Consider the following 27,850-nt stretch of genomic DNA (forward strand, 5'->3'; position numbering starts at 1 on the left):
ATGCTGGGCAGAGTGTACAGAGTAGCTATCAGTGATTGACAGTCATTATGTGATCCTTTTGCATCATTTCTTGTGACTTGATACACAAATCCAGTATGGACATGAAACATTATTAATAAAAAAAAAAAAAACAGAAAAAAATAATTAAAAGTATTATCTGGGGAATTATTATAGCCAAGTATTATTACAGGTAACAAATAAATACACTTGGAAACATGTTACTAAATTGAGATAATCCAGATTTCTTACCTGTGTTTCAGTAAGGACTTCAATGTCATACGTATGGAAGAATTCTTTGGATCTAAGCAAAATCTGGTCTGCTTGAGAATCCATTGACTAGAAATCAAGAAAGGTTAAGAATTAAGATGGTTTAAGATAAAGCAAGAAGATAGTTATGTAATGATGAGTGGAATATTTTGCTATATACGGTCAAGCTTTGGTCCAAGTTGAAAGCCTGAACCAACAATGTGCTGTGTATAATGGGAAGAAAGGATGCTCAATATTGTAGAAGGAGATTATAAGTTTATTATTACCCTTGAAATCCAGTTTGTACAGCATTAAACTTGTTGAACTCAATGGAAATCTGTCAGCAGAACCAAGCAAACCAACCCTGACAGATAAATTAGGGTCACCAGAATCAAATGGTCCCTTTATGAATTGGTAGCTCTGTTGTCAAGATATCAATTTGTCTATATAAAAATGATATCCTAGCCTGTTAGAAATGAATAACATGTAAATGTTAGTGAATTTAATCTTATCAGTGTCTGTATTTGTGAGTTATCCTCTATCTCCTGGTCCTCAGCTATGTAATGTGACCAACACTCTGTGATTCTGACATAGCATTTTATGTGTGGACTGGAAGTCAGTTTGTCTACTCATTCCTATGAGACTTGTATTCATTCATATGAATAAATGAATGAATGAGGAAGTTGACTTCCAGACCATACATGAAACACTGTTTCAGTTGCAGAGTCTTATTGCTAGTTACATGACACCGAGGACATAAAGACAACTTTACTACTTCACTACAATTTACATCATGTACTTTTCTAACAAGCCAAAGACTGACGTTTATGTTCGGATATTTTAAGTAGCCCATACACATTTGATGTATTCCAGCAGAGCCAGTCTATCTAATGATTCTGTGGGGTCCTCCTTAATGTCCCCCAACAACAGATGTTGGGGAGATAAAATTTGGTGTTTGGATTTCAACTTCACAATCCTGTTACTCTTGAGAAAATAAGCTGCAGCCATACATGTCTTTCTGCCTTCTACTATTCTCAAAAACCACGTACTTTGCTTAATTTTGACCGATCATAGGGTAGATACTTCTCAGATGTACACATGACAATCCTGTCTGAAAAGCCCTCTTGTCTCAGTGTTTCTGCACACACTAAGCCAGCAGGACCTATAGGAAAAAAAAATAGAATTTTTAGCATTTGTTCCTATATATGATCATTAGTGATCTTCTGTACTAGATGAGCTTTTACCTGCCCCAATTATGAGCATGTTAGTGATGGCCGTACTGTAGTTACTGAGTGCTATACACTTTGCCATAACTTTAGTCCTTCTCTGTGACAGTAGAGCCTATGGAAGACAAATATACCATACACTTTAATTCAACTTTAATCCTTTAATCAAGATAAAATGAGTTCACTGTATATACTGAATTGGGGCAAGTGGCATAAGCCTCATGGGTTTTTTGCCTTCCTCTGGATCAACACTGTAGGAGATTGTAGGGTTATAGGTTGGACTTGATGGACTGTTGTCTTTATCCAACCTCATCTACTATATAACTATGTACTGTATATGTCCCAACTTCACAACAATCATGCATTTTTACCATAGTTTTTATTTGATTTGGAACAAGATAAAAAAAAAATCAAAGGATCAGACAATATACAGTGGATACTAGAGAAGCATAGTATAGCGGATTAGTATATAGTGGATACTACATCGGTGACACAAATGTGGGATACAGTTGGGAGTAGATGATAAGGTAATAACTGGTAACATTAGTAAATTAAACAATGAGTGACTGTAATACATGGCACATTAGATGGGTACTATGTTAAAGTGGAAGAGAAAATTGTAGAAAAAAAATATCACATGAGATTTTCTATGAATTTGGTCTACTGCCAGATTCCCGGTTGTATTATGAAAGATGGGTCCCACTTGGTTCACACTAGCATTCAGGTTTCTGATCTTCACTTCGGGACCCGAAAAACAGAAACCCTATCTTATCTAAAAGTGGATACCAGCTGGGTTTCTGCCTGAAATAGGTGAATAGAAAAGTCCTGCTTGCACCTCCACCTTTTTTAAGCAGAATGGGGGACTAAGTCTCCGAATACTAGTGTGAACCAACCTTAAGGTTGACTTATAAGTAAAAATATTCAAGCTAAATAACAACAATAAAGGCAATACATTTAATCATACATACTATAATATAACATAATATAATATTATATATAAGTAATTACTTGCCTGTTTGCTTGCACGAATATACACTCTTTCCTTCTCTATTTTTACCTGCAATACATATAAAGACAATAATAGGGAAAAGACAATAGAGAATAACTAGATATCACAGATATTAGGAGAAGGCTGCTGAGGATTCCTAGAGTCAATCTATATTGCCATGGCTGTTGTCGTATGGCTGTAATATTTTACCATAATAGACAAATTTTACAATGTATACAACAGGACTAAAAAATACACAAATCCTGTTCAATGCAGTGGAATCCCCTTATTTGTCTAAACTCATCTGTGATTTTCAGTTCTTTAGTTATTTAGCTCCTGCTTAAAATATACGATATGATGAACTGTCTAAGAGAGATTATCTTACCATACAACAATCATTAAACAGAGAATTAATATTCGTTTAGTAGAGCTAGAAGTAAGAGTAATGCATATCATGTACCTGAAATTTTGGCAGACCATCAAGCCCTGGGAAATCTTCAATATCTCCAGTAGCAATATTAAAGCATGCACCATGCCAGGGACAACGCACCCTGCCTCTGGAGAGTACACCTGCAGAATGAATAAAGGTAAGTCAGCCTTGTATTGGACAATGACAATGAAGAACAGCAAAGTACACATATTTATATACCATTACAAAAGAAATGAAAGTAGTAAACAGGGTCGAACTGGTCCTCCGATGAGCCCCAGACCCTGATCTATTTAGAGGACATTTAGTAGTCTTGACAGTATAACAACCTTCATTTTATATAGCACAAAAACGTTATATAACAAATGTCATTTAGGGAGCAGATACATGCAGAAGCCCTGACCTCACACCACAAAACCACTAACAAGTTGTAGACAATATTAAATAACTACTAAGTGTGACCAGAACCTCTGCATGTCTGCACCCTAAAGATATAACCATAACCTTCATTTATGTAACAAATAAAAATCCGTATTTATTTAATGCAAGTATTTTTTATTGTTATTGCTGGACAAAACTGTATATTGGCTGCACCGATCCAGCATTTTCTACTTCTGTGGCCAATACTTTTACATTGAGATGACACTTTTCTAAAAAGTGGGTATGCTGGGGTTTAACAGGGGGGATCTGAGCTACCAGCGGCCCGGTAGATTAGCAATAATTTTCACCAGAAACTGGCATATATTGTAGCTCAAATTCATACCAATTCCTAGCTGGCATAGATTTAGATTCTGGCACATTGAGGGTAGGAGATGCACCTAATATACTGAGGAGAAGACCACTTGCCTCTTAATAGCAAGAGCAGAAGACTAATGTAGGAAATGTTAATAAATCTTAATAAATAAATAAATAAATAAATCTTAATAAATCTCCCTTTTTATGTTTTACATTATGTCCCCAAAAAAGAATAGGTCACAAATACGTGTATATATGCTTTAAAAATCATGTTTGATATTTTAGGGGGGCCCTGACAATATATCATTTTTAAGAAATCCTAATAGTCTACAATACTGTGGCTGTTAAGGACATGCTAATGAAGACAATGCGGTTATCTTAGCCATGCCCTGAGTGCAGTGAGCAGTCATAACTCTTATTCTAGACGTACTGAATAGTAGGTTCTGTGTCTGAGAGCTCAGCTGTACTGTATCCAAGAGAACCTGGCAGTGAACCAGCAGACATAGGGAATCAGTGAATAAGATGGTGGGTTAGAATAGTTATTGGAGTGATAGTTGGTACCTACAGTCATGTCCAAAAGTTTTGAGAATGACACAAATCTTATATTTTCACATGATCTGCTGGCCTCTGTTTTTTATGTGTGTTTGTCAGATGTTTTTATCACATACAGAAATATAATTGCAATCATATTATGAGTAACAAAAGCTTATATTGACAGTTAGAATGAGTTAATGCAGCAAGTCAATATTTGCAGTGTTGACCCTTCTTCTTCAGGACCTCTGCAATTCTCCCTGGCATGCTCTCAATCAACTTTTGGACCAAATCCTGACTGATAGCAATCCATTCTTGTACAATCAATGCTTGCATTTTGTCAGAATTTGTAGGTTTTTGTTTGTCCACCCGTCTCTTGCTGATTGACCACAAGTTCTCAATGGGATTAAGATCTGGGGAGTTTCCAGGCCATGGACCCAAAATCTCTATGTTTTGTTCCCTGAGCCATTTAGTTATCACCTTTGCTTTATGGCAAGGTGCTCCATCATGCTGGAAAAGGCATTGTTGATCACCAAACTGCTCTTGGATGGTTGGGAGAAGTTGATCTTGGAGGACATTCTGGTACCATTCTTTATTCATGGCTGTTTTTTTAGGCAAGACTGTGAGAGAGCCGATTCCCTTGGCTGAGAAGCAACCCCACACATGAATGGTTTCAGGATGCTTTACAGTTGGCATGAGATAAGACTGGTGGTAGCGCTCACCTCGTCTTCTCCGAATAAGCTGTTTTCCAGATGTCCCAAATAATCGAAAAGGGGATTCATCAGAGAAAATGACTTTACCCCAGTCCTCAGCAGTCCACTCCCTGTACCTTTTGCAGAATATCAGTCTGTCCCTGATGTTTTTTCTGGAGAGAAGTGGCTTCTTTGCTGCACTCCTTGAGACCAGGCCTTGCTCCAAGAGTCTCCACCTCACAGTGTGTGCAGATGCACTCACACCTGCCTGCTGCCATTCCTGAACAAGCTCTGCACTGCTGGTAGCCCGATCCCGCAGCTGAAACACTTTTAAGAGACGGTCCTGGCGCTTGCTGGTCTTTCTTGGGCGCCCTGGAGCCTTTTTGCCAACAATGGAACCTCTCTCCTTGAAGTTCTTGATGATGCGATAGATTGTTGACTGAGGTGCAATCTTTCTAGCTGCAATACTCTTCCCTGTTAGGCCATTTTTGTGCAGTGCAATGATGACTGCACGTGTTTCTTTAGAGATAACCATGGTTAACAGAAGAGAAACAATGATGCCAAGCACCAGCCTCCTTTTAAAGTGTCCAGTGGTGTCATTCTTACTTAATCATGACAGATTGATCTCAAGCCCTGTCCTCATCAACACACACACACTCGCATGCGGCGGTACAGGAGGCGTGTGCAGTTTAGTTCCTTGCTTAGAGTTTTTGGTTGCACTGTGTGAACATGGCTCTAGTTCTTTAATTGAATTTGCACCACACCCGTCTTCTGCCCTTGTCTGCCTCTGTCCATGAAGTAGTTAAATTTGGTCTTGCCCTGTGATTGACAGTCTGTCTTCCTGTCAGGTCCAGGGCGGGTTCATCCTCCCCTGTTTAGTCTTAGCTCACATTCACACTGGTGCCTGTTATTGCCTTGTGCTTGCTGGCGTTTCTCTTGTAGTTTAGTTACTTGTATTCTTATTCCTGACCTTGGCTTTTCCTATTGACTATTCTTTTGGACTTCGATTTGGCACTGCATTGCTTGACTGTTACCGAACCCTGGCTAGATGACCTCACTTTATTGTTGTTTGTCTTGTCCACGTTTTGTATGTCACATATATAGGAAGGGATCGTCTCCAAGTTGCCGCCTATTACATAGGATAGGGCCTGGCAAGAGGAAGGGACAGTGGGGGGGCTTCAGCTTAGGGCTCATTGTTTCTTGTGGAATTGTCTGGGGAATTGTCATCTAAGCAATTCCCTAACACTAACGTTCTTAGCCGTAGGTCCCATGTTGTGGAAAAGCTGCTTTTTTTGTTGCAGATTTTGCTGCGTTTTTTTTTTTTTTTTTTTTTTGCCATACCTAGTAGTGGTTATTTATTATTTATTTAGCTTACTTGTATAGTGCTATCATGTTTCACAGCACTTTACAGACATTGAGGACACTGTCCCATATAGGGCTCACAATCTACATTTCCAATTAGTACATCTTCGAAGTTAGAAGAATGAATGGGAAATATCTATGAAGTTCGTATATTTCTCCCTTTTGCTCAATCCATTCCTAGCTTTGGCTCAAACAAACACAGCAAAAGCTGGAACAAAAAAATGCAGCATTTCCGTAATGTGGGGCCTTAGCCTTAACTTTGTTTTAAGGTGAAATTCTCCTTTTCGACCTCATTGAAATATAGCGCATCAAAAGTACCATAAAAGAAAACAAAAAATCACTGCGATATAAAACTCATTTTGTGGATGAAGTAGCTATGTCTGATATAAGTAGATATGACCTAAAAAAAATGTACGGAAACTTTGAAAAAGAGAAACACTCAATAAAAATCATAGAGAATGAAACAATCTGCATATAAAAGCCAAAAAAGTCTTTAGACAATGTGAAAATACCAACCTTTTACTAGTGGTGCTCCATAATGTGGGCACTTGTGGCCCATGGCATAGTATTCTCCATTTTGCTTAATAAGCAAAGCTTTACCACATCCCAAGTCCACCTCGCGCATCCTAGAGATACACATAAAAGTAATTAGTAAAAAAATTGTAGATGAAGCAGTAATGTATGTTCACCCTAGTGGTGGTCACAGTAACAAGTTCAAAAAATAAAACCCATTGTTAGGGAAATATTTATTCTTGTTGTCTATTAAGACTTTTCTACCATCTATAAAGTAAACTAATAATTGTGATATATATATATATATATATATATATATATAATATATGATGTGCAGTAAATTTTACGGACATTGGTCATAAATTACATTGGTCATAAATTAGAGCACATACAATGGTGTCAGAAATAGTAATATTAAGGACTTATAAAGCACATACTGTCCATTCTCCAGATCTTTCACATGGCACACAGAGGCCTCCACCATATCTTTGGGATTTGTGTATGGATTAAGGTTAATCGGCCTCTCCTCATGATGATAATGTCGAGTTGTCCCATTGGCTTTGTAGGCAAGAGGACTGGCTTTCCCATTGGGAGACATTTCTTCTTTTTCCCTTTCTTTTTCAGGTAGAACAACTTCAACTTTTACTTCTACTGTAGATGAAAATGAAAAGTGTTTTGTATGTCTTATATTTGATACATTAAAATGTGAATTACATTGCATATTAATACAAAATGAAGTAGATATTCCTTGCCGGGATATATATATATATATATATATATATATATATATATATATATATATATATATTTATATATACTGTATCTGAGACAAATTTAACTCTTTTTTTTTCTAATCCTGGGGAACTCCTTTTAATGTGGCCTCACACCATATTGGGGACCCTGAGTTTTAGCAAATCATGTTACAAAAGAGATTGTACTATTCTGAACTGTAGTTCTACGGAGACCTACAGGAGTGTACTGCGCATGCGCGCAAGAGCGGAGTGTGACCCCCAGCCAGAAGAAGACGTGGTTGCTGTTGAAGATGGAGGCATCGCTGGAGAGAGTTCTGTGGCAGCAGTGGGGATGCCCCCATTGCCGTTTGAGCGCTGGGGCCCACCCCCATTGCTGCGAGAGAACTAATTTGCATACTGGTAAAAACTGGTATTTCTACGGAACAACGGGCCGGAGGCAACTGAGCAAGGTAGGAAACGAATAGCCTTTCTTAAGGCTATTCAGACATGGTAAATAAAAAAAATGTTGTTTTAGTGGTAGAATCCCTTTAATATATAAGAATATACAATGAACATCAAGCACATTTACTTAAACTAAAATTAAATTAATAAAAAATAATATAGTATATTTTCAGACACTAAAGCTCAGGCCCTTTCACTATCTCACGGTGGAGCCAAACCACACACTTTACATCCACCCTGGTTGGTTCCTTGGAGGTTTCACGAAACTTGAGAGACTGTGAAAATCAGCAAATCAGGCGTGCTATAAAATCCTCGGTCTGTGTAAGATTCCGGGAAACAAAATTCAAGCTTCTTATGCATTGGCATCACTCGCCAGCTCTACTCCATTCCCTGAATCCAACCAGTCTCCAAGTTTGTTGGCGATGTCTCACCAAGGTGGTCATGCTTTACCATATATTTTGTACTTGCTCCCTGATACGTGAGTTTTGGAGGAGAGTTAAGAGAATCACAAATGATTTATTCATACAGGGAGTTCCTCTTGATCCCCTGATGTACCTGCTTAATTTGCCTCCTAGACAGATGTGCAAGAAGTCTGCCTGACTGTCCTTGCACCTCTGTATAGTAGCTAAGATTTTAATTGCCCTACACTGGAAATCTACGTCCCCACTTTTGGACATTAACTTTCTTGCTAGGGTCAAGGATGTTCACAATCTTAAATACTTGACTGCCTCTCTAAATAACACTGTACTTGCCTTTGATGCCATCTGAGCCCCGTGGGACACTTACTATATATTGAGAAATTTGTAACATCTCTGGAATTGCCCCCCTTTATCTTTCTTTCCCCTTCCATGTTATTCTTCACCTCTTCCTTGCTTCTCCCCTCCCTTGTGCTCGTCCAATTGACTTGTTGCTGGTTCCTTATTATCCACCAATTGCTATAAGCACTTGAAATTATTGTGTAACATGTTACATGCCTTTTTTTCTCTTTTCAATATTTTTGTTAATGTTTAATACATTTTCAATGAAAAATTACAGTTAAATTAAAAAAAAATAATAATAAAAAAAAATTTAATCATTCTGGTAGGATGAGAAATTTTCCAAACAATTTTAACTGCAAATGATGTAATTTTTAGACATGAATTAAATCCTATTTTAAGACATTAATTAACTTTTCAAAAATGTGTGCTTACTAATATAATCTGCTTTAAAACGTATTAATCCATATTAACTGTCTTTTCAATTAAAAAAAAAAATTCTTTCTTGTACGCAGAACTGCCAGAACTATGCAGCTATCAAACTACTCCCTGCTGCTGCAAGAGTGAAAGGATTTGGAATTATTATCATTATTGTAGCCTAGATTTTTTTCAAGTACAAACTATATTAGTCCAAGCTCATTACAGCAAACGCTCTGTGCTTATTCCAGCTGAATGTTCGGTACGTGAAAGAAAGCAAAGTGTAATTTTCCTTGGATTAATTGTAACCTAGAGCGTTCTTTAATCCTCCCTGCAAGAGCGCAGAATTAACATTCCTTCCAGCAGTCGCCCTGTAGAGTTACCACATCTGACCTAGTTCACTACACATGGCAGTAGGACATGGGACATACAATGCAACATTAATGGCCACTCACCTGGTTTAGGTTTGGAGAAGCATCCACCCATTATGAGTCAAATGCAAAAAATGAAAATATACAAAACATATAATGGTCCCACACATAAAGAAGATCCAAAATGAAGTGCTAAGCCATTTTCTATTGGTGAATACTATAATAGTTTGGCACATGAGTCAAGGGCATTGGACATCTTCATTCTTGGTATTTGCCATCTGTTCATCTTGGAAATTTTCTGCCTGTATAAGACACAACGAAAAATTGAAGGATAGAAGACAAGGAACAGGCCTTAAACTATACAATAAGTAAAAACCAGGACAATCTTAATGTAGAAATGTCTTCTCTTTACAATTCATAATATAGACAAAATCAGACATTACAGAACTATACAGCTCACACAATAGAAGTGAGGACCCTGCTCCCAAGAGCTTACAATCTATGAGGAGATGGTTGTGACTCAAAAGGTAAAAGTGTTTATTTTGTCCAATGGTCTAGTCATTTGGTTTGTAAAGCTGCATGAGCCAGTCACTGGCCACTATCCGTGTAAGCATAGATATGAAGGGCACGGAGTGTAGGGATAAGTGTTGGATAAAGAAACAGTGTAGATGGAAGTTAAATAAAGAAGAGGGGAGGGAGGGAATCTGATCAGTAGACCTTAAAGTAGTTCTTTAGCATGCTTGAAATTGTTGATATTGGGAATTAAGCTAAGTGTCAGGGGTAGAACATTCTAGAGAAGTAGGGCAGCATGCAAAATGTTAGAAGTGGGAAGTTTACATAATGCAAAGATTATTGATTTCAGTCTGAGCGAAGGGCCATTGTTGCCCCAGAGGAGCATTTAATAGGTGAGTAATGTCTTTCTTTTACAGTTTTCTGGGGCAATTTTTTCATAGGAGAAGGACAACCTAGCAAAGTTCTGAAGTGTCACACAGTTCTTAAAAAGTTTGCTATAAGGCTGTATATACAATAATAGTGCAGGTCTGCCCCACATCATTTTCATGTGTAAATATACCATAAACCTGGTCACAGATAAAGAGAATAATACAAAGGTTAACTAGTCAGACTAATGGAAATTTCTTCATAACCTGTTTAGGTCTTCACAAATTTGCTGATGAAACCCTATAGCAGTGATGGTGAACCTTTTAGAGACCGAGTGCCCAAACTCAAACCCAAAATCTACCAAGGGCTCGTTCACATCTGCGCCCGGGGTCTCCGTTCTGCAGGTTTCCGTTTCCTGCACAAAACAGAGGCAGGAGACGGAAACCTGCAGGAGTCTCTCACCCATTTATTTGAATGAGTGAGAAAGCTGTCCGGCCGTGAGCGCCGGTGAGCGTTTTATGCTCTCCGCAACGAAACTGGTTTTTTTGTTTTTTTTAAACAGGACACAGAGTCAGACATGCAGTACTCTGTGTCCGATTAAAAAAAAAAAAGGTTTTGCCGTGGAGAGCTCAAAACGCTCACCGGCGCTCACGGCCGGACTCGGCATGACAGGTTTCCGTCTTCTGCATGCAGAAGACGGAAACCTGATAACGGAGTCCAGATGCTGGTGTGAACCCAGCGTAATTTATCACAAAGTGCCAAAACGGCAATATAACCTTAATACTGTGCGGATCCACAGAATTCTATCCCTTTGTGTCCTTTTGTACATAGATATGCATCCTTCAGAAATGGTTTTTAAATTTACTTGAGAAAGGAGCCTAGAGTTCTGAAACGTTGTAATCTGTCATCATCATTAGTTAGCCATTAAAAAGGTATCAATATATAAATTATTCACATATTTCTAAAGAAAAAAAGTAAAAGGTGGTGAATATATCTGTGGGAGAGGTAACCTGGTGTTCTATTACCTTACGTTCCTTATCTCTATTTTATCTTCTATCACACTGGTCAAAGGGCCTTAAGTCTGGTTTGTCTGATGACAACATTCATGTTTACAGCACTTACCTAAGGAGATACTCTAGACACTTTGAACACACCTCAGCTAGTTAGACACACTCCTGAAGTAGCAGTTACAATGAAACTATTCTGCTATCTAACAAAAGTCGACAAAACCAAACCTTAACAAATGAAGGAAATGTGAATGCTAGAAATGATGGGGAAAGACGCACATTATCTGTCTCCCCTAATACAATAGCAAGAAGCTGGGAAGTCAACAAAGCATTGTTCAACTAAGTAGAATGTTACCTCCCAGAGGGTTCATCTACTGTAGCCAGTGGTTACCGAGTGCCAAAATACTTGGCTATAGGCCGGAAAGCTTGGAACTGTGACAATATAATCCCAGCTTTATTCTGCATTTCTTATAAGTCACCCTGTGTGCAAATGGCCATTTTTCAACGTATTATTTTCCGATACTAATCCTCTTTTGCGTTCACTAAGGAACACATACTTAGAAGGCCAATCTGGAGTGTTATTATTGTTCAAGCTGCAGCTTTCGCTGGTTTGTCGTGTCCTCAGAGACCAAGAGGATCAATTACTTTTACCAGCGCTGGAATTCTAATCAGGAATCCTTTGTATGTGGAACTATTTTCTGTCAGTGTAAGAACTCATTTTTTGCAGGACAAGCTATAGTTTTTGCAATATTATTTTGGGGAATGTATGTCTTTTCTGTCACAGTCTATTCAATGTTTGAGGGAGGAGAGTTAAAGCAACAAAAATCTGTGACTCCGGCATTTACATTTTTTTTGTTAGTTTGGAGATTTTTGGATGAGGAAAAGCCATTTATGTTTATTTTTTTATTTCAGTTTTCTTTATATTAAAAAAAAAAAAAAAAAGTTGTGTAAAAGTGTTGTAACATAAAAAGTATACTAACCTGTGACTGGTCAGTCCCATATATCACTGATTCCTTGCTGGAAATCCTGCACCCCATATAACCACTGAGACCAAATAGTGGCCTCAGCAACAAGTGCTACTGCACAGGCTCACTCGCCATTTTACTTAATGGCAGTTCGCGAGTGAGCCTGCACAGTAGCGCTCCGGAGGGAAGTGCTACCACGCAGGTGGGGGATTTGAAGAGAAGAAGCCGGAAGAGGACACGGAACTAGAGGGCATTACTACAAGAAGAGAGAAGAGGCAGGCGTGCCCGAAGCTGATGTCACATCGTGCATCCCCGCCCATGGTGCACGTTCAGTAAGTTTTGCATATAATTATGTTTTAATGCTTTTATTTAAAAACAGGACCGGGATTTAATATAACATTTACGGTGCCTGAGTAGCCTTTTTAAAGGCTATTCACGCATATGTGGGGCTCTATTAGCATAATTTTGCTGATAGAGCCCCTTTAAATGTCTCGTGCAATCTTGTTGCTTTTGGTCACCAGAGGGAGCCCCCTCTCCCCAAATGAACTCTCAAATTCTGTATTCACATCTGGTGATGGCATCTAAAAGATTAAATACCTGATGGATGTTTGCAGTTTAACATTTCGGCTCAACTCCAGAGTTGGCACTCTTTTAAAGACCCAATATTTGCCATACATGTACATAGCAGGAAGTGGTTAAAGAATAATGTAGAGGCTCCTCTGTGTGTCTTATGTGTACCTGTTCAAGTTGATGTACCATATATACACTGTCTTGGGTCATTCTTTCATTCTGATATAATTTCCTTGATGAAGCCTACAATTCCCCTTATGCCTCTGGCTTTTCAGAAACAGAGCAGAAGAGTCTCATCACATTGCACTTACTCAGTTGAGTCCTATCTAAGGGCAGCAAGTAATAGAGATCAGTGATTTTCAGCTTTTGTCCTTTATGTCCCTGACTCATACTGCCCATCTCTGCTATTTGTACGCACGTGCAGAATATTCAGTGTATATCTAGGAGATGGAGATTCACAATGCTCCCCTTTCCTCCTGCTTGTAAGAGATGTCAATGACAAGCAGGAGGCTGGAGAAACAGGCTGATGAGATTGTCAGTATAAGGGTGCATTCACACGGAGTAAACGCTCCGCGCAATGTGGCACGTTTACGGCGCGTGTACGCCGCGTTTTTTTTACGGTGCGTGATCACGCCGCGTTAACGCGGTGTAATCGCGCACCGTAAAAAAACGCGGCGTACACGTGCCATAAACGTGCCACATTGCGCGGCGTGTTTACTCCGTGTGAATGCACCCTAAGTCAGGGGAGTTTGTTAGCTCTGCAGTTTATTATTGCAGGGATTCATTTACTATATCTCAACATTCTCTTAGATAGGGCAGAAATGATATACACCTTTGAAGATGATGATGATGTAATTCTGATATCACAGGAAGTCCTACAGACAGGAGAGACTGATGTCCTGTCTAAGGTTAAATTCGCAAAATAGAGCCCTGCACTTGGCTGGGAAAAAAGTACTTGTTCATGGCACGCTGGACACACAAAGGTAATCTGCTAATCTGACATGAGTCTACTGAAGAATCTGTGAACTCGACCCAAGGTGAGACTTATTCAAATTTTTCTCAGATCAATAACACAGACCAGCAGAGGGGCTAGTTTAACCCCTGCACACAGTATAATGACCACACCCAGAATAATACTCCACAGTGGCCTCACACAATATAATATGCTTCCCAAATGAACCTCTCAAAATTTGTTTCAACAAATATGATTTATTTATTTCGCTTAATATATAGCGCCATCATATTCCAAAGCGCTTTTACATACATTGTCAGTCACTGTTCCATATAGGGCTCACAAATTACATTCCCTATCAGTATAGCCACCATTCCTCACCTTGCCTCACCTCTCCTGGATATCCTTGCATCATTCGGCCATCTCTGCTGGCTTCGTCTTCAGGTCTGCAGTGGGCCTCAGGGAGAGAGGGCCTTAGAGGTGACCTGAGGGTTGTGTGACATCAGCCACAGGCCAGAAATGATCAGAAGATGATGTTGGACACACAGGAAAGGTGAGTATAAATGTTTGCTACTTTTACTCACCTACCCTGGGTAGGCTTCTATTAGAAAGGGGCCCAGCGGCGATGTAGCCGATCCTCCGGGGAGCCAATCAGACAGCAATTGTTACCAATCCCAACTTTGTTTTCAACTGGATGTAATCTCTGGATATTACACAGCACAACTGTGATCTGACTGATCAAGTGAGACCGAAAGCACTGTTCTAGGTTTTATAATTCCACAGATATAACTGTTTGAATTGACCATTTGAATACACAAGTGCAGAAATTCACAGAAAGAAGCTATAATTTGTTGAAAAGATATTACAAAATGTATTAATGATACAAATGCTGCCAAAAAATCAAGCATTGTTTGAGGCTGAGACCCCATGTTGGGGAAACAAATGCCCTGAATAAAAATATGAATTATTATGGGATAATCTACTCTAGTATCCAGTAGATATATCTGTATTAAATTATACTATGTAAATGTGAAAACTCGGAGCCCAGAGAATCCATAAATATACTCTCCCCCCAAGGACTGACATAACTAATGGTGTGCCATTTTATGGTACTTTATGCGCTGGAACTTTACTATGTAGCCAGTTACAGGCAGTAAATCATGATCATACAGAGCACTATATTCTATACAAGTCGTCTTTATATGATGGGAAGTCGTGGAGGCACAGCAGTATTCCACTGCCGGTGGTAGAGAAATTAGATGGGAAACTCTTCAGGTACCACGACTGATATCAATCTGCAATGCTGTGATCGCAGTATAAAACAAAGCACAGTATATACATTTTGACTATATGTTTGCAAAATATTTTTATTTATTACATCAAAAGTAGGAGTGGGTTGTGTTTAATGGAAACTAGCCAGAAAAAAATTAAACATTAGTACAGGGGGCACTTAGCCTTCCGGCCACCTAAGGGTGCGTTCACACGATGTAACATGCCGCGTGATGTGGAACGTATACGGCGTGTGAGAGTTTGTTCACCGTATACGATCCCATTAATTTCAATGGGAGTTAGGATCGTATACGTCGCGTTATTTTGCGGCCATGATTTTGCGACACATTACATTGTGTGAACGCACCCTATTTATGGGAGTTTTCTAGGCATGCCCTGTGATCTGTAAAGATAAGCTGTGAATTGTCTTATCTACATATACATGATAGCTGTGATCATCTATATGCGGAAAAGTGAAGTGGCTGCTGCAAAAAAATCTACAGAAAACAAAAAGTCTGACATAACAGTATCAACTCAGTATCAGCAGATTCTTGAGAATAATGTTCAAGAATCAGTGACGAAGTTGAAGTTACGCCGGAGATGGATATGTCAGCAAGACAATAATCCAAAACAACGCTCCAAATCGACTCAGGCATTCATGCAGAGGAACAATTACAATGTTCTGGAATGGCCATCCCAGTCCCCAGACCTGAATATCATTGAGCATCTGTGGGATGATTTGAAGCGGGCTGTCCATGCTCGGCGACCATCAAACTTAACTGAACTTGAATTGTTTTGTAAAGAGGAATGGTCCAAAATACCTTCATCCAGGAACTGATTAAAAGATACAGGAAGCTACTAGAGGCTGTTATCTTTGCAAAAGGAGGATCTACTAAATATTAATGTCACTTTTCTGTTAAGGTGCCCATACTTTTGCATTGGTCAAATTTTGGTTTTAATGCATATTGCAAATTTTCTGTTAGTACAATAAACCTCATTTCAATCCTGAAATATTACTGTGTCCATCAGTTATTAGATATATCAAACTGAAATGGCTGTTGCAAACACCAAAATATTTAGAACTAAAAATGATTAAGATTAACCCCTTAGAGACACAGCCCAAAAGTGACTTAAGGACCAGGCCTCTTTTTTCAAATCTGACATGTGTCACTTTAAATGGCGATAACTTTAAGACGCTTTAACTTACACAAGTGATTCTGAGATTGTTTTTTCGTAACACATTGTACTTCATTTCAGTAGTAAATTTTCGTCAATATGTTTTGTCTTTAATTATGAAAAAATAGGAAATTTGGTGAAAATTTTGAAAAAAATGCAGTTTTCAAACTTTGAAATTGCAAGCCTTTCAAATAGAAAGTCATACTACCCGAATTTTTTCATAAATATTAATAGAGATGAGCGAACAGTGTTCTATCGAACTCATGTTCGATCGGATATTAGGCTGTTCGGCATGTTCGAATCGAATCGAACACCGCGTGGTAAAGTGCGCCATTACTCGATTCCCCTCCCACCTTCCCTGGCGCCTTTTTTGCTCCAATAACAGCGCAGGGTAGGTGGGACAGGAACTACGACACCGGTGACGTTGAGAAAAGTAGGCAAAACCCATTGGCTGCCGAAAACATGTGACCTCTAATTTAAAAGAACAGCGCCGCCCAGGTTCGCGTCATTCTGAGCTTGCAATTCACCGAGGACGGAGGTTTCCGTCCAGCTAGCTAGGGCTTAGATTCTGGGTAGGCAGGGACAGGCTAGGATAGGAAGGAGAAGACAACCACAACAGCTCTTGTAAGAGCTAAATTCCAGGGAGAAGCTTGTCAGTGTAACGTGGCACTGACGGGCTCAATCGCCGCAACCCAGCTTTCCCAGGATCCTGAATAGAATACACTGTCAGTGTATTCCCGTATACCCGATATATACCCCCGATACCCGTTCCAACGGTGTGCCCCCCCACCTTCACCCCAGAAATACCCTGCAAGTCCCCTAGCAATAGAATTGGGGCTATATACACCCACTATTTTTGCTACTGCCATATAGTGCCATTGTCTGACTGGGAATTCAAAGAATATATTGGGGTTACGTGCACCCACAATTTTTACTACTGGTATACAGTGCCAGTTTCTGACTGGGAATTCAAAGAATATATTGGGGTTATAAATACCCTCATTTCTTGCTACTGCCATATAGTGCCAGTTTCTGACTGGTAATTCAAAGAATATATTGGGGTTATAAATACCCTCATTTCTTGCTACTGGTATATAGTGCCATTGTCTGACTGGGAATTCAAAGAATATATTGGGGTTACGTGCACCCACAATTTTTACTACTGGTATACAGTGCCAGTTTCTGACTGGGAATTCAAAGAATATATTGGGGTTACAAATACCCTCATTTCTTGCTACTGCCATATAGTGCCAGTTTCTGACTGGTAATTCAAAGAATATATTGGGGTTACGTGCACCCACAATTTTTACTACTGGTATACAGTGCCACTGTCTGACTGGGAATTCAAAGAATATATTGGGGTTATAAATACCCTCATTTCTTGCTACTGCCATATAGTGCCAGTTTCTGACTGGGAATTCAAAGAATATATTGGGGTTACGTGCACCCACAATTTTTACTACTGGTATACAGTGCCATTGTCTGACTGGGAATTCAAAGAATATATTGGGGTTATAAATACCCTCATTTCTTGCTACTGGTATATAGTGCCATTGTCTGACTGGGAATTCAAAGAATATATTGGGGTTACGTGCACCCACAATTTTTACTACTGGTATACAGTGCCAGTTTCTGACTGGGAATTCAAAGAATATATTGGGGTTACAAATACCCTCATTTCTTGCTACTGCCATATAGTGCCAGTTTCTGACTGGTAATTCAAAGAATATATTGGGGTTACGTGCACCCACAATTTTTACTACTGGTATACAGTGCCAGTTTCTGACTGGGAATTCAAAGAATATATTGGGGTTACAAATACCCTCATTTCTTGCTACTGCCATATAGTGCCAGTTTCTGACTGGTAATTCAAAGAATATATTGGGGTTACGTGCACCCACAATTTTTACTACTGGTATACAGTGCCATTGTCTGACTGGGAATTCAAAGAATATATTGGGGTTATAAATACCCTCATTTCTTGCTACTGCCATATAGTGCCAGTTTCTGACTGGGAATTCAAAGAATATATTGGGGTTACGTGCACCCACAATTTTTACTACTGGTATACAGTGCCATTGTCTGACTGGGAATTCAAAGAATATATTGGGGTTATAAATACCCTCATTTCTTGCTACTGGTATATAGTGCCATTGTCTGACTGGGAATTCAAAGAATATATTGGGGTTACGTGCACCCACAATTTTTACTACTGGTATACAGTGCCAGTTTCTGACTGGGAATTCAAAGAATATATTGGGGTTACAAATACCCTCATTTCTTGCTACTGCCATATAGTGCCAGTTTCTGACTGGTAATTCAAAGAATATATTGGGGTTACATGCACCCACAATTTTTACTACTGGTATACAGTGCCAGTTTCTGACTGGGAATTCAAAGAATATATTGGGGTTACAAATACCCTCATTTCTTGCTACTGCCATATAGTGCCAGTTTCTGACTGGTAATTCAAAGAATATATTGGGGTTACGTGCACCCACAATTTTTACTACTGGTATACAGTGCCATTGTCTGACTGGGAATTCAAAGAATATATTGGGGTTATAAATACCCTCATTTCTTGCTACTGGTATATAGTGCCATTGTCTGACTGGGAATTCAAAGAATATATTGGGGTTACGTGCACCCACAATTTTTACTACTGGTATACAGTGCCAGTTTCTGACTGGGAATTCAAAGAATATATTGGGGTTACAAATACCCTCATTTCTTGCTACTGCCATATAGTGCCAGTTTCTGACTGGGAATTCAAAGAATATATTGGGGTTACGTGCACCCACAATTTTTACTACTGGTATACAGTGCCATTGTCTGACTGGGAATTCAAAGAATATATTGGGGTTATAAATACCCTCATTTCTTGCTACTGCCATATAGTGCCAGTTTCTGACTGGGAATTCAAAGAATATATTGGGGTTACGTGCACCCACAATTTTTACTACTGGTATACAGTGCCATTGTCTGACTGGGAATTCAAAGAATATATTGGGGTTATAAATACCCTCATTTCTTGCTACTGGTATATAGTGCCATTGTCTGACTGGGAATTCAAAGAATATATTGGGGTTACGTGCACCCACAATTTTTACTACTGGTATACAGTGCCAGTTTCTGACTGGGAATTCAAAGAATATATTGGGGTTACAAATACCCTCATTTCTTGCTACTGCCATATAGTGCCAGTTTCTGACTGGTAATTCAAAGAATATATTGGGGTTACGTGCACCCACAATTTTTACTACTGGTATACAGTGCCACTGTCTGACTGGGAATTCAAAGAATATATTGGGGTTATAAATACCCTCATTTCTTGCTACTGCCATATAGTGCCAGTTTCTGACTGGGAATTCAAAGAATATATTGGGGTTACGTGCACCCACAATTTTTACTACTGGTATACAGTGCCATTGTCTGACTGGGAATTCAAAGAATATATTGGGGTTATAAATACCCTCATTTCTTGCTACTGGTATATAGTGCCATTGTCTGACTGGGAATTCAAAGAATATATTGGGGTTACGTGCACCCACAATTTTTACTACTGGTATACAGTGCCAGTTTCTGACTGGGAATTCAAAGAATATATTGGGGTTACAAATACCCTCATTTCTTGCTACTGCCATATAGTGCCAGTTTCTGACTGGTAATTCAAAGAATATATTGGGGTTACGTGCACCCACAATTTTTACTACTGGTATACAGTGCCATTGTCTGACTGGGAATTCAAAGAATATATTGGGGTTATAAATACCCTCATTTCTTGCTACTGCCATATAGTGCCAGTTTCTGACTGGTAATTCAAAGAATATATTGGGGTTATAAATACCCTCATTTCTTGCTACTGGTATATAGTGCCATTGTCTGACTGGGAATTCAAAGAATATATTGGGGTTACGTGCACCCACAATTTTTACTACTGGTATACAGTGCCAGTTTCTGACTGGGAATTCAAAGAATATATTGGGGTTATAAATACCCTCATTTCTTGCTACTGCCATATAGTGCCAGTTTCTGACTGGTAATTCAAAGAATATATTGGGGTTATAAATACCCTCATTTCTTGCTACTGGTATATAGTGCCATTGTCTGACTGGGAATTCAAAGAATATATTGGGGTTACGTGCACCCACAATTTTTACTACTGGTATACAGTGCCAGTTTCTGACTGGGAATTCAAAGAATATATTGGGGTTACAAATACCCTCATTTCTTGCTACTGCCATATAGTGCCAGTTTCTGACTGGTAATTCAAAGAATATATTGGGGTTACGTGCACCCACAATTTTTACTACTGGTATACATTGCCACTGTCTGACTGGGAATTCAAAGAATATATTGGGGTTATAAATACCCTCATTTCTTGCTACTGCCATATAGTGCCAGTTTCTGACTGGGAATTCAAAGAATATATTGGGGTTACGTGCACCCACAATTTTTACTACTGGTATACAGTGCCATTGTCTGACTGGGAATTCAAAGAATATATTGGGGTTATAAATACCCTCATTTCTTGCTACTGGTATATAGTGCCATTGTCTGACTGGGAATTCAAAGAATATATTGGGGTTACGTGCACCCACAATTTTTACTACTGGTATACAGTGCCAGTTTCTGACTGGGAATTCAAAGAATATATTGGGGTTACAAATACCCTCATTTCTTGCTACTGCCATATAGTGCCAGTTTCTGACTGGTAATTCAAAGAATATATTGGGGTTACGTGCACCCACAATTTTTACTACTGGTATACAGTGCCATTGTCTGACTGGGAATTCAAAGAATATATTGGGGTTATAAATACCCTCATTTCTTGCTACTGCCATATAGTGCCAGTTTCTGACTGGGAATTCAAAGAATATATTGGGGTTACGTGCACCCACAATTTTTACTACTGGTATACAGTGCCATTGTCTGACTGGGAATTCAAAGAATATATTGGGGTTATAAATACCCTCATTTCTTGCTACTGGTATATAGTGCCATTGTCTGACTGGGAATTCAAAGAATATATTGGGGTTACGTGCACCCACAATTTTTACTACTGGTATACAGTGCCAGTTTCTGACTGGGAATTCAAAGAATATATTGGGGTTACAAATACCCTCATTTCTTGCTACTGCCATATAGTGCCAGTTTCTGACTGGTAATTCAAAGAATATATTGGGGTTACATGCACCCACAATTTTTACTACTGGTATACAGTGCCAGTTTCTGACTGGGAATTCAAAGAATATATTGGGGTTACAAATACCCTCATTTCTTGCTACTGCCATATAGTGCCAGTTTCTGACTGGTAATTCAAAGAATATATTGGGGTTACGTGCACCCACAATTTTTTACTACTGGTATACAGTGCCATTGTCTGACTGGGAATTCAAAGAATATATTGGGGTTATAAATACCCTCATTTCTTGCTACTGGTATATAGTGCCATTGTCTGACTGGGAATTCAAAGAATATATTGGGGTTACGTGCACCCACAATTTTTACTACTGGTATACAGTGCCAGTTTCTGACTGGGAATTCAAAGAATATATTGGGGTTACAAATACCCTCATTTCTTGCTACTGCCATATAGTGCCAGTTTCTGACTGGTAATTCAAAGAATATATTGGGGTTACGTGCACCCACAATTTTTACTACTGGTATACAGTGCCAGTTTCTGACTGGGAATTCAAAGAATATATTGGGGTTACAAATACCCTCATTTCTTGCTACTGCCATATAGTGCCAGTTTCTGACTGGTAATTCAAAGAATATATTGGGGTTACGTGCACCCACAATTTTTACTACTGGTATACAGTGCCATTGTCTGACTGGGAATTCAAAGAATATATTGGGGTTATAAATACCCTCATTTCTTGCTACTGCCATATAGTGCCAGTTTCTGACTGGGAATTCAAAGAATATATTGGGGTTACGTGCACCCACAATTTTTACTACTGGTATACAGTGCCATTGTCTGACTGGGAATTCAAAGAATATATTGGGGTTATAAATACCCTCATTTCTTGCTACTGGTATATAGTGCCATTGTCTGACTGGGAATTCAAAGAATATATTGGGGTTACGTGCACCCACAATTTTTACTACTGGTATACAGTGCCAGTTTCTGACTGGGAATTCAAAGAATATATTGGGGTTACAAATACCCTCATTTCTTGCTACTGCCATATAGTGCCAGTTTCTGACTGGTAATTCAAAGAATATATTGGGGTTACGTGCACCCACAATTTTTACTACTGGTATACAGTGCCACTGTCTGACTGGGAATTCAAAGAATATATTGGGGTTATAAATACCCTCATTTCTTGCTACTGCCATATAGTGCCAGTTTCTGACTGGGAATTCAAAGAATATATTGGGGTTACGTGCACCCACAATTTTTACTACTGGTATACAGTGCCATTGTCTGACTGGGAATTCAAAGAATATATTGGGGTTATAAATACCCTCATTTCTTGCTACTGGTATATAGTGCCATTGTCTGACTGGGAATTCAAAGAATATATTGGGGTTACGTGCACCCACAATTTTTACTACTGGTATACAGTGCCAGTTTCTGACTGGGAATTCAAAGAATATATTGGGGTTACAAATACCCTCATTTCTTGCTACTGCCATATAGTGCCAGTTTCTGACTGGTAATTCAAAGAATATATTGGGGTTACGTGCACCCACAATTTTTACTACTGGTATACAGTGCCAGTTTCTGACTGGGAATTCAAAGAATATATTGGGGTTACAAATACCCTCATTTCTTGCTACTGCCATATAGTGCCAGTTTCTGACTGGTAATTCAAAGAATATATTGGGGTTACGTGCACCCACAATTTTTACTACTGGTATACAGTGCCATTGTCTGACTGGGAATTCAAAGAATATATTGGGGTTATAAATATCCTCATTTCTTGCTACTGCCATATAGTGCCAGTTTCTGACTGGGAATTCAAAGAATATATTGGGGTTACGTACACCCACAATTTTTACTACTGGTATACAGTGCCATTGTCTGACTGGGAATTCAAAGAATATATTGGGGTTATAAATACCCTCATTTCTTGCTACTGGTATATAGTGCCATTGTCTGACTGGGAATTCAAAGAATATATTGGGGTTACGTGCACCCACAATTTTTACTACTGGTATACAGTGCCAGTTTCTGACTGGGAATTCAAAGAATATATTGGGGTTACAAATACCCTCATTTCTTGCTACTGCCATATAGTGCCAGTTTCTGACTGGGAATTCAAAGAATATATTGGGGTTACGTACACCCACAATTTTTACTACTGGTATACAGTGCCATTGTCTGACTGGGAATTCAAAGAATATATTGGGGTTATAAATACCCTCATTTCTTGCTACTGCCATATAGTGCCAGTTTCTGACTGGGAATTCAAAGAATATATTGGGGTTACGTGCACCCACAATTTTTACTACTGGTATACAGTGCCATTGTCTGACTGGGAATTCAAAGAATATATTGGGGTTATAAATACCCTCATTTCTTGCTACTGGTATATAGTGCCATTGTCTGACTGGGAATTCAAAGAATATATTGGGGTTACGTGCACCCACAATTTTTACTACTGGTATACAGTGCCAGTTTCTGACTGGGAATTCAAAGAATATATTGGGGTTACAAATACCCTCATTTCTTGCTACTGCCATATAGTGCCAGTTTCTGACTGGTAATTCAAAGAATATATTGGGGTTACATGCACCCACAATTTTTACTACTGGTATACAGTGCCAGTTTCTGACTGGGAATTCAAAGAATATATTGGGGTTACAAATACCCTCATTTCTTGCTACTGCCATATAGTGCCAGTTTCTGACTGGTAATTCAAAGAATATATTGGGGTTACGTGCACCCACAATTTTTACTACTGGTATACAGTGCCATTGTCTGACTGGGAATTCAAAGAATATATTGGGGTTATAAATACCCTCATTTCTTGCTACTGGTATATAGTGCCATTGTCTGACTGGGAATTCAAAGAATATATTGGGGTTACGTGCACCCACAATTTTTACTACTGGTATACAGTGCCAGTTTCTGACTGGGAATTCAAAGAATATATTGGGGTTACAAATACCCTCATTTCTTGCTACTGCCATATAGTGCCAGTTTCTGACTGGTAATTCAAAGAATATATTGGGGTTACGTGCACCCACAATTTTTACTACTGGTATACAGTGCCAGTTTCTGACTGGGAATTCAAAGAATATATTGGGGTTACAAATACCCTCATTTCTTGCTACTGCCATATAGTGCCAGTTTCTGACTGGTAATTCAAAGAATATATTGGGGTTACGTGCACCCACAATTTTTACTACTGGTATACAGTGCCATTGTCTGACTGGGAATTCAAAGAATATATTGGGGTTATAAATACCCTCATTTCTTGCTACTGCCATATAGTGCCAGTTTCTGACTGGGAATTCAAAGAATATATTGGGGTTACGTGCACCCACAATTTTTACTACTGGTATACAGTGCCATTGTCTGACTGGGAATTCAAAGAATATATTGGGGTTATAAATACCCTCATTTCTTGCTACTGGTATATAGTGCCATTGTCTGACTGGGAATTCAAAGAATATATTGGGGTTACGTGCACCCACAATTTTTACTACTGGTATACAGTGCCAGTTTCTGACTGGGAATTCAAAGAATATATTGGGGTTACAAATACCCTCATTTCTTGCTACTGCCATATAGTGCCAGTTTCTGACTGGTAATTCAAAGAATATATTGGGGTTACGTGCACCCACAATTTTTACTACTGGTATACAGTGCCATTGTCTGACTGGGAATTCAAAGAATATATTGGGGTTATAAATACCCTCATTTCTTGCTACTGCCATATAGTGCCAGTTTCTGACTGGTAATTCAAAGAATATATTGGGGTTATAAATACCCTCATTTCTTGCTACTGGTATATAGTGCCATTGTCTGACTGGGAATTCAAAGAATATATTGGGGTTACGTGCACCCACAATTTTTGCTACTGGTATATAGTGCCAATTTCTAACTGGGAATTCAAAATGCGCAAGGCTCCCGGAAAGGGACGTGGACGAGGCCGTGGGCGAGGTCGGGGGAATGGTTCTGGGGAGCAAGGTAGCAGTGAAGCCACAGGGCGTCCCGTGCCTACTCCTGTGGGGCAGCAAGCATTGCGCCACTCCACAGTGCCAGGGTTGCTTGCCACATTAACTAAACTGCAGGGTACAAACCTTAGTAGGCCCGAGAACCAGGAACAGGTCTTGCAATGGCTGTCAGAGAACGCTTACAGCACATTGTCCAGCAGCCAGTCAGACTCTGCCTCCTCTCCTCCTATTACCCAACAGTCTTGTCCTCCTTCCTCCCAAAATTCCCAAGCTTCACAGAACAATAACCCCAACTGTCCCTGCTCCCCAGAGCTGTTCTCCGCTCCTTTCATTGTCCCTCAACCTGCCTCTCCACGTCACGATTCCATGAACCTAACAGAGGAGCATCTGTGTCCAGATGCTCAAACACTAGAGTCTCCTCCATCTCCGTTCGATTTGGTGGTGGATGACCAGCAACCCACCCTCATCGACGATGATGTGACGCAGTTGCCGTCAGGGCATCCAGTTGACCGGCGCATTGTGCGGGAGGAGGAGATGAGACAGGAGTTGGAAGAGGAAGTGGTGGATGATGAGGACACTGACCCGACCTGGACAGGGGGGATGTCAAGCGGGGAAAGTAGTGTGGATGTTGAGGCAAGTGCAGCACCAAAAAGGGTAGCTAGAGGCACAGGCAGAGGTCAGCAGCTTAGGCGAAGCCAGGCCACACCCGGAATCTCCCAAGATGTTCCAGTTCGTACCCAGCCCCGAAAAACTCCCACCTCGAGGGCACGTTTCTCGAAGGTGTGGAGTTTTTTCAAGGAATGCGCCGAGGACAGATATAGTGTTGTCTGCACAATTTGCCTCTCGAAATTGATTAGGGGCTCTGAGAAGAGCAACCTGTCCACCACTTCAATGCGCCGTCATTTGGAATCCAAGCACTGGAATCAGTGGCAGGCAGCAACGGCAGGACAAAGGCCGCCTGCCGTTCACGCCACTGCCACTGCCTCTGCCACTGCCTCTGCCACTGCCACTGCTGACTGTGCTGGCGATGCACTCCAGAGGACGAGCCAGGACACCACTTCATCTGCCTCCGCCACTTTGTTGACTTCTCCCTCATCCTCCCCTGTTCCTGTCTTATCTCCTTCTCCTGCACCATCAAAGGCACCATCAGGCGCTTCTTTACAACAACCCACCATCTCTCAGACATTGGAGCGGCGGCAGAAATACACTGCTAACCACCCACACGCGCAAGCCTTGAATGCCAACATCGCTAAACTGCTGGCCCAGGAGATGTTGGCGTTCCGGCTTGTTGAAACTCCCGCCTTCCTGGACCTGATGGCAACTGCGGCACCTCGCTATGCCGTCCCTAGCCGTCACTACTTCTCCCGGTGTGCCGTCCCCGCCTTGCACCAGCACGTGTCACTCAACATCAGGCGGGCCCTTAGTTCCGCGCTTTGCACAAAGGTCCACTTGACCACCGACGCGTGGACAAGTGCATGCGGACAGGGACGCTACATTTCACTGACGGCACACTGGGTGAATGTAGTTGAGGCTGGGACTGCTTCCCAAACTGGCCCGGTGTACCTCGTCTCCCCGCCTAACATTCCTGGCAGGGACACGAGAAGAACACCCCCCTCCTCCTCCTCCTCTACCGCCTCCTCCTCCGCCACCGCCTCCTCCTCCGCCACCGCCTCCTCCGCTGTTAGATTGACCCCAGCTACGAGTTGGAAACGTTGCAGCACTGGCGTTGGTAGACGTCAGCAGGCTGTGCTGAAGCTGATCAGCTTGGGGGACAGACAGCACACTGCCTCCGAGGTGAGGGATGCCCTCCTCGATGAGACGGCAATATGGTTTGAGCCGCTGCACCTGGGCCCAGGCATGGTCGTTTGTGATAACGGCCGGAACCTGGTAGCAGCTCTGGAGCTTGCCGGACTCCAACATGTTCCATGCCTGGCCCACGTCTTCAACCTAGTGGTGCAACGTTTCCTAAAGAGCTACCCCAATGTTCCAGAGCTACTGGTGAAAGTGCGGCGCATGTGCGCCCACTTTCGCAAGTCGACAGTAGCCGCTGCTAGCTTAAAATCTCTCCAGCAACGCCTGCATGTGCCACAACACCGGCTTTTGTGCGACGTCCCCACACGCTGGAACTCAACGTTTCAGATGTTGAATAGAGTGGTTGAGCAGCAGAGACCTTTGATGGAATACCAGCTACAAAACCCTAGGGTGCCACAAAGTCAGCTGCCTCAGTTTCTCATCCATGAGTGGCCATGGATGAGAGACCTTTGTGACATCCTACGGGTGTTTGAGGAGTCCACAAGGAGGGTGAGCTCTGAGGATGCGATGGTGAGCCTTACAATCCCGCTCTTGTGTGTTCTGAGAGAATCCCTGATTGACATCAGGGATAACTCAGATCACACAGAGGAGTCAGGGATAGCATCCGATCCATCACAGCTGGAGAGTAG

The 27,850-nt window shown here is 40.5% G+C and overlaps 1 protein-coding gene across 4 annotated transcripts in view; it reads right to left on the reverse strand.

Annotated features, from left to right (window-relative positions):
- Positions 1-27,850, reverse strand: part of AIFM3 (AIF family member 3) — a 90,599-nt gene that overhangs the window by 30,309 nt on the left and 32,440 nt on the right. For all 4 annotated transcript variants that reach the window (XM_075272306.1, XM_075272302.1, XM_075272301.1 and 1 more), the window contains exons 2-9: positions 9,541-9,758; positions 7,158-7,371; positions 6,724-6,833; positions 2,921-3,030; positions 2,485-2,529; positions 1,491-1,587; positions 1,296-1,408; positions 250-336 (exon numbers count right to left, since the gene is read on the reverse strand). In XM_075272306.1, coding sequence (XP_075128407.1) covers positions 250-336; positions 1,296-1,408; positions 1,491-1,587; positions 2,485-2,529; positions 2,921-3,030; positions 6,724-6,833; positions 7,158-7,371; positions 9,541-9,571 — 807 coding nt within the window. In that variant the 5' untranslated portion in view covers positions 9,572-9,758. The remainder of the gene's footprint in view (positions 1-249; positions 337-1,295; positions 1,409-1,490; positions 1,588-2,484; positions 2,530-2,920; positions 3,031-6,723; positions 6,834-7,157; positions 7,372-9,540; positions 9,759-27,850) is intronic.

This window comes from Leptodactylus fuscus, chromosome 1, assembly GCF_031893055.1.
Source record: "Leptodactylus fuscus isolate aLepFus1 chromosome 1, aLepFus1.hap2, whole genome shotgun sequence".
Taxonomy (NCBI): Eukaryota; Metazoa; Chordata; class Amphibia; order Anura; family Leptodactylidae; genus Leptodactylus; species Leptodactylus fuscus.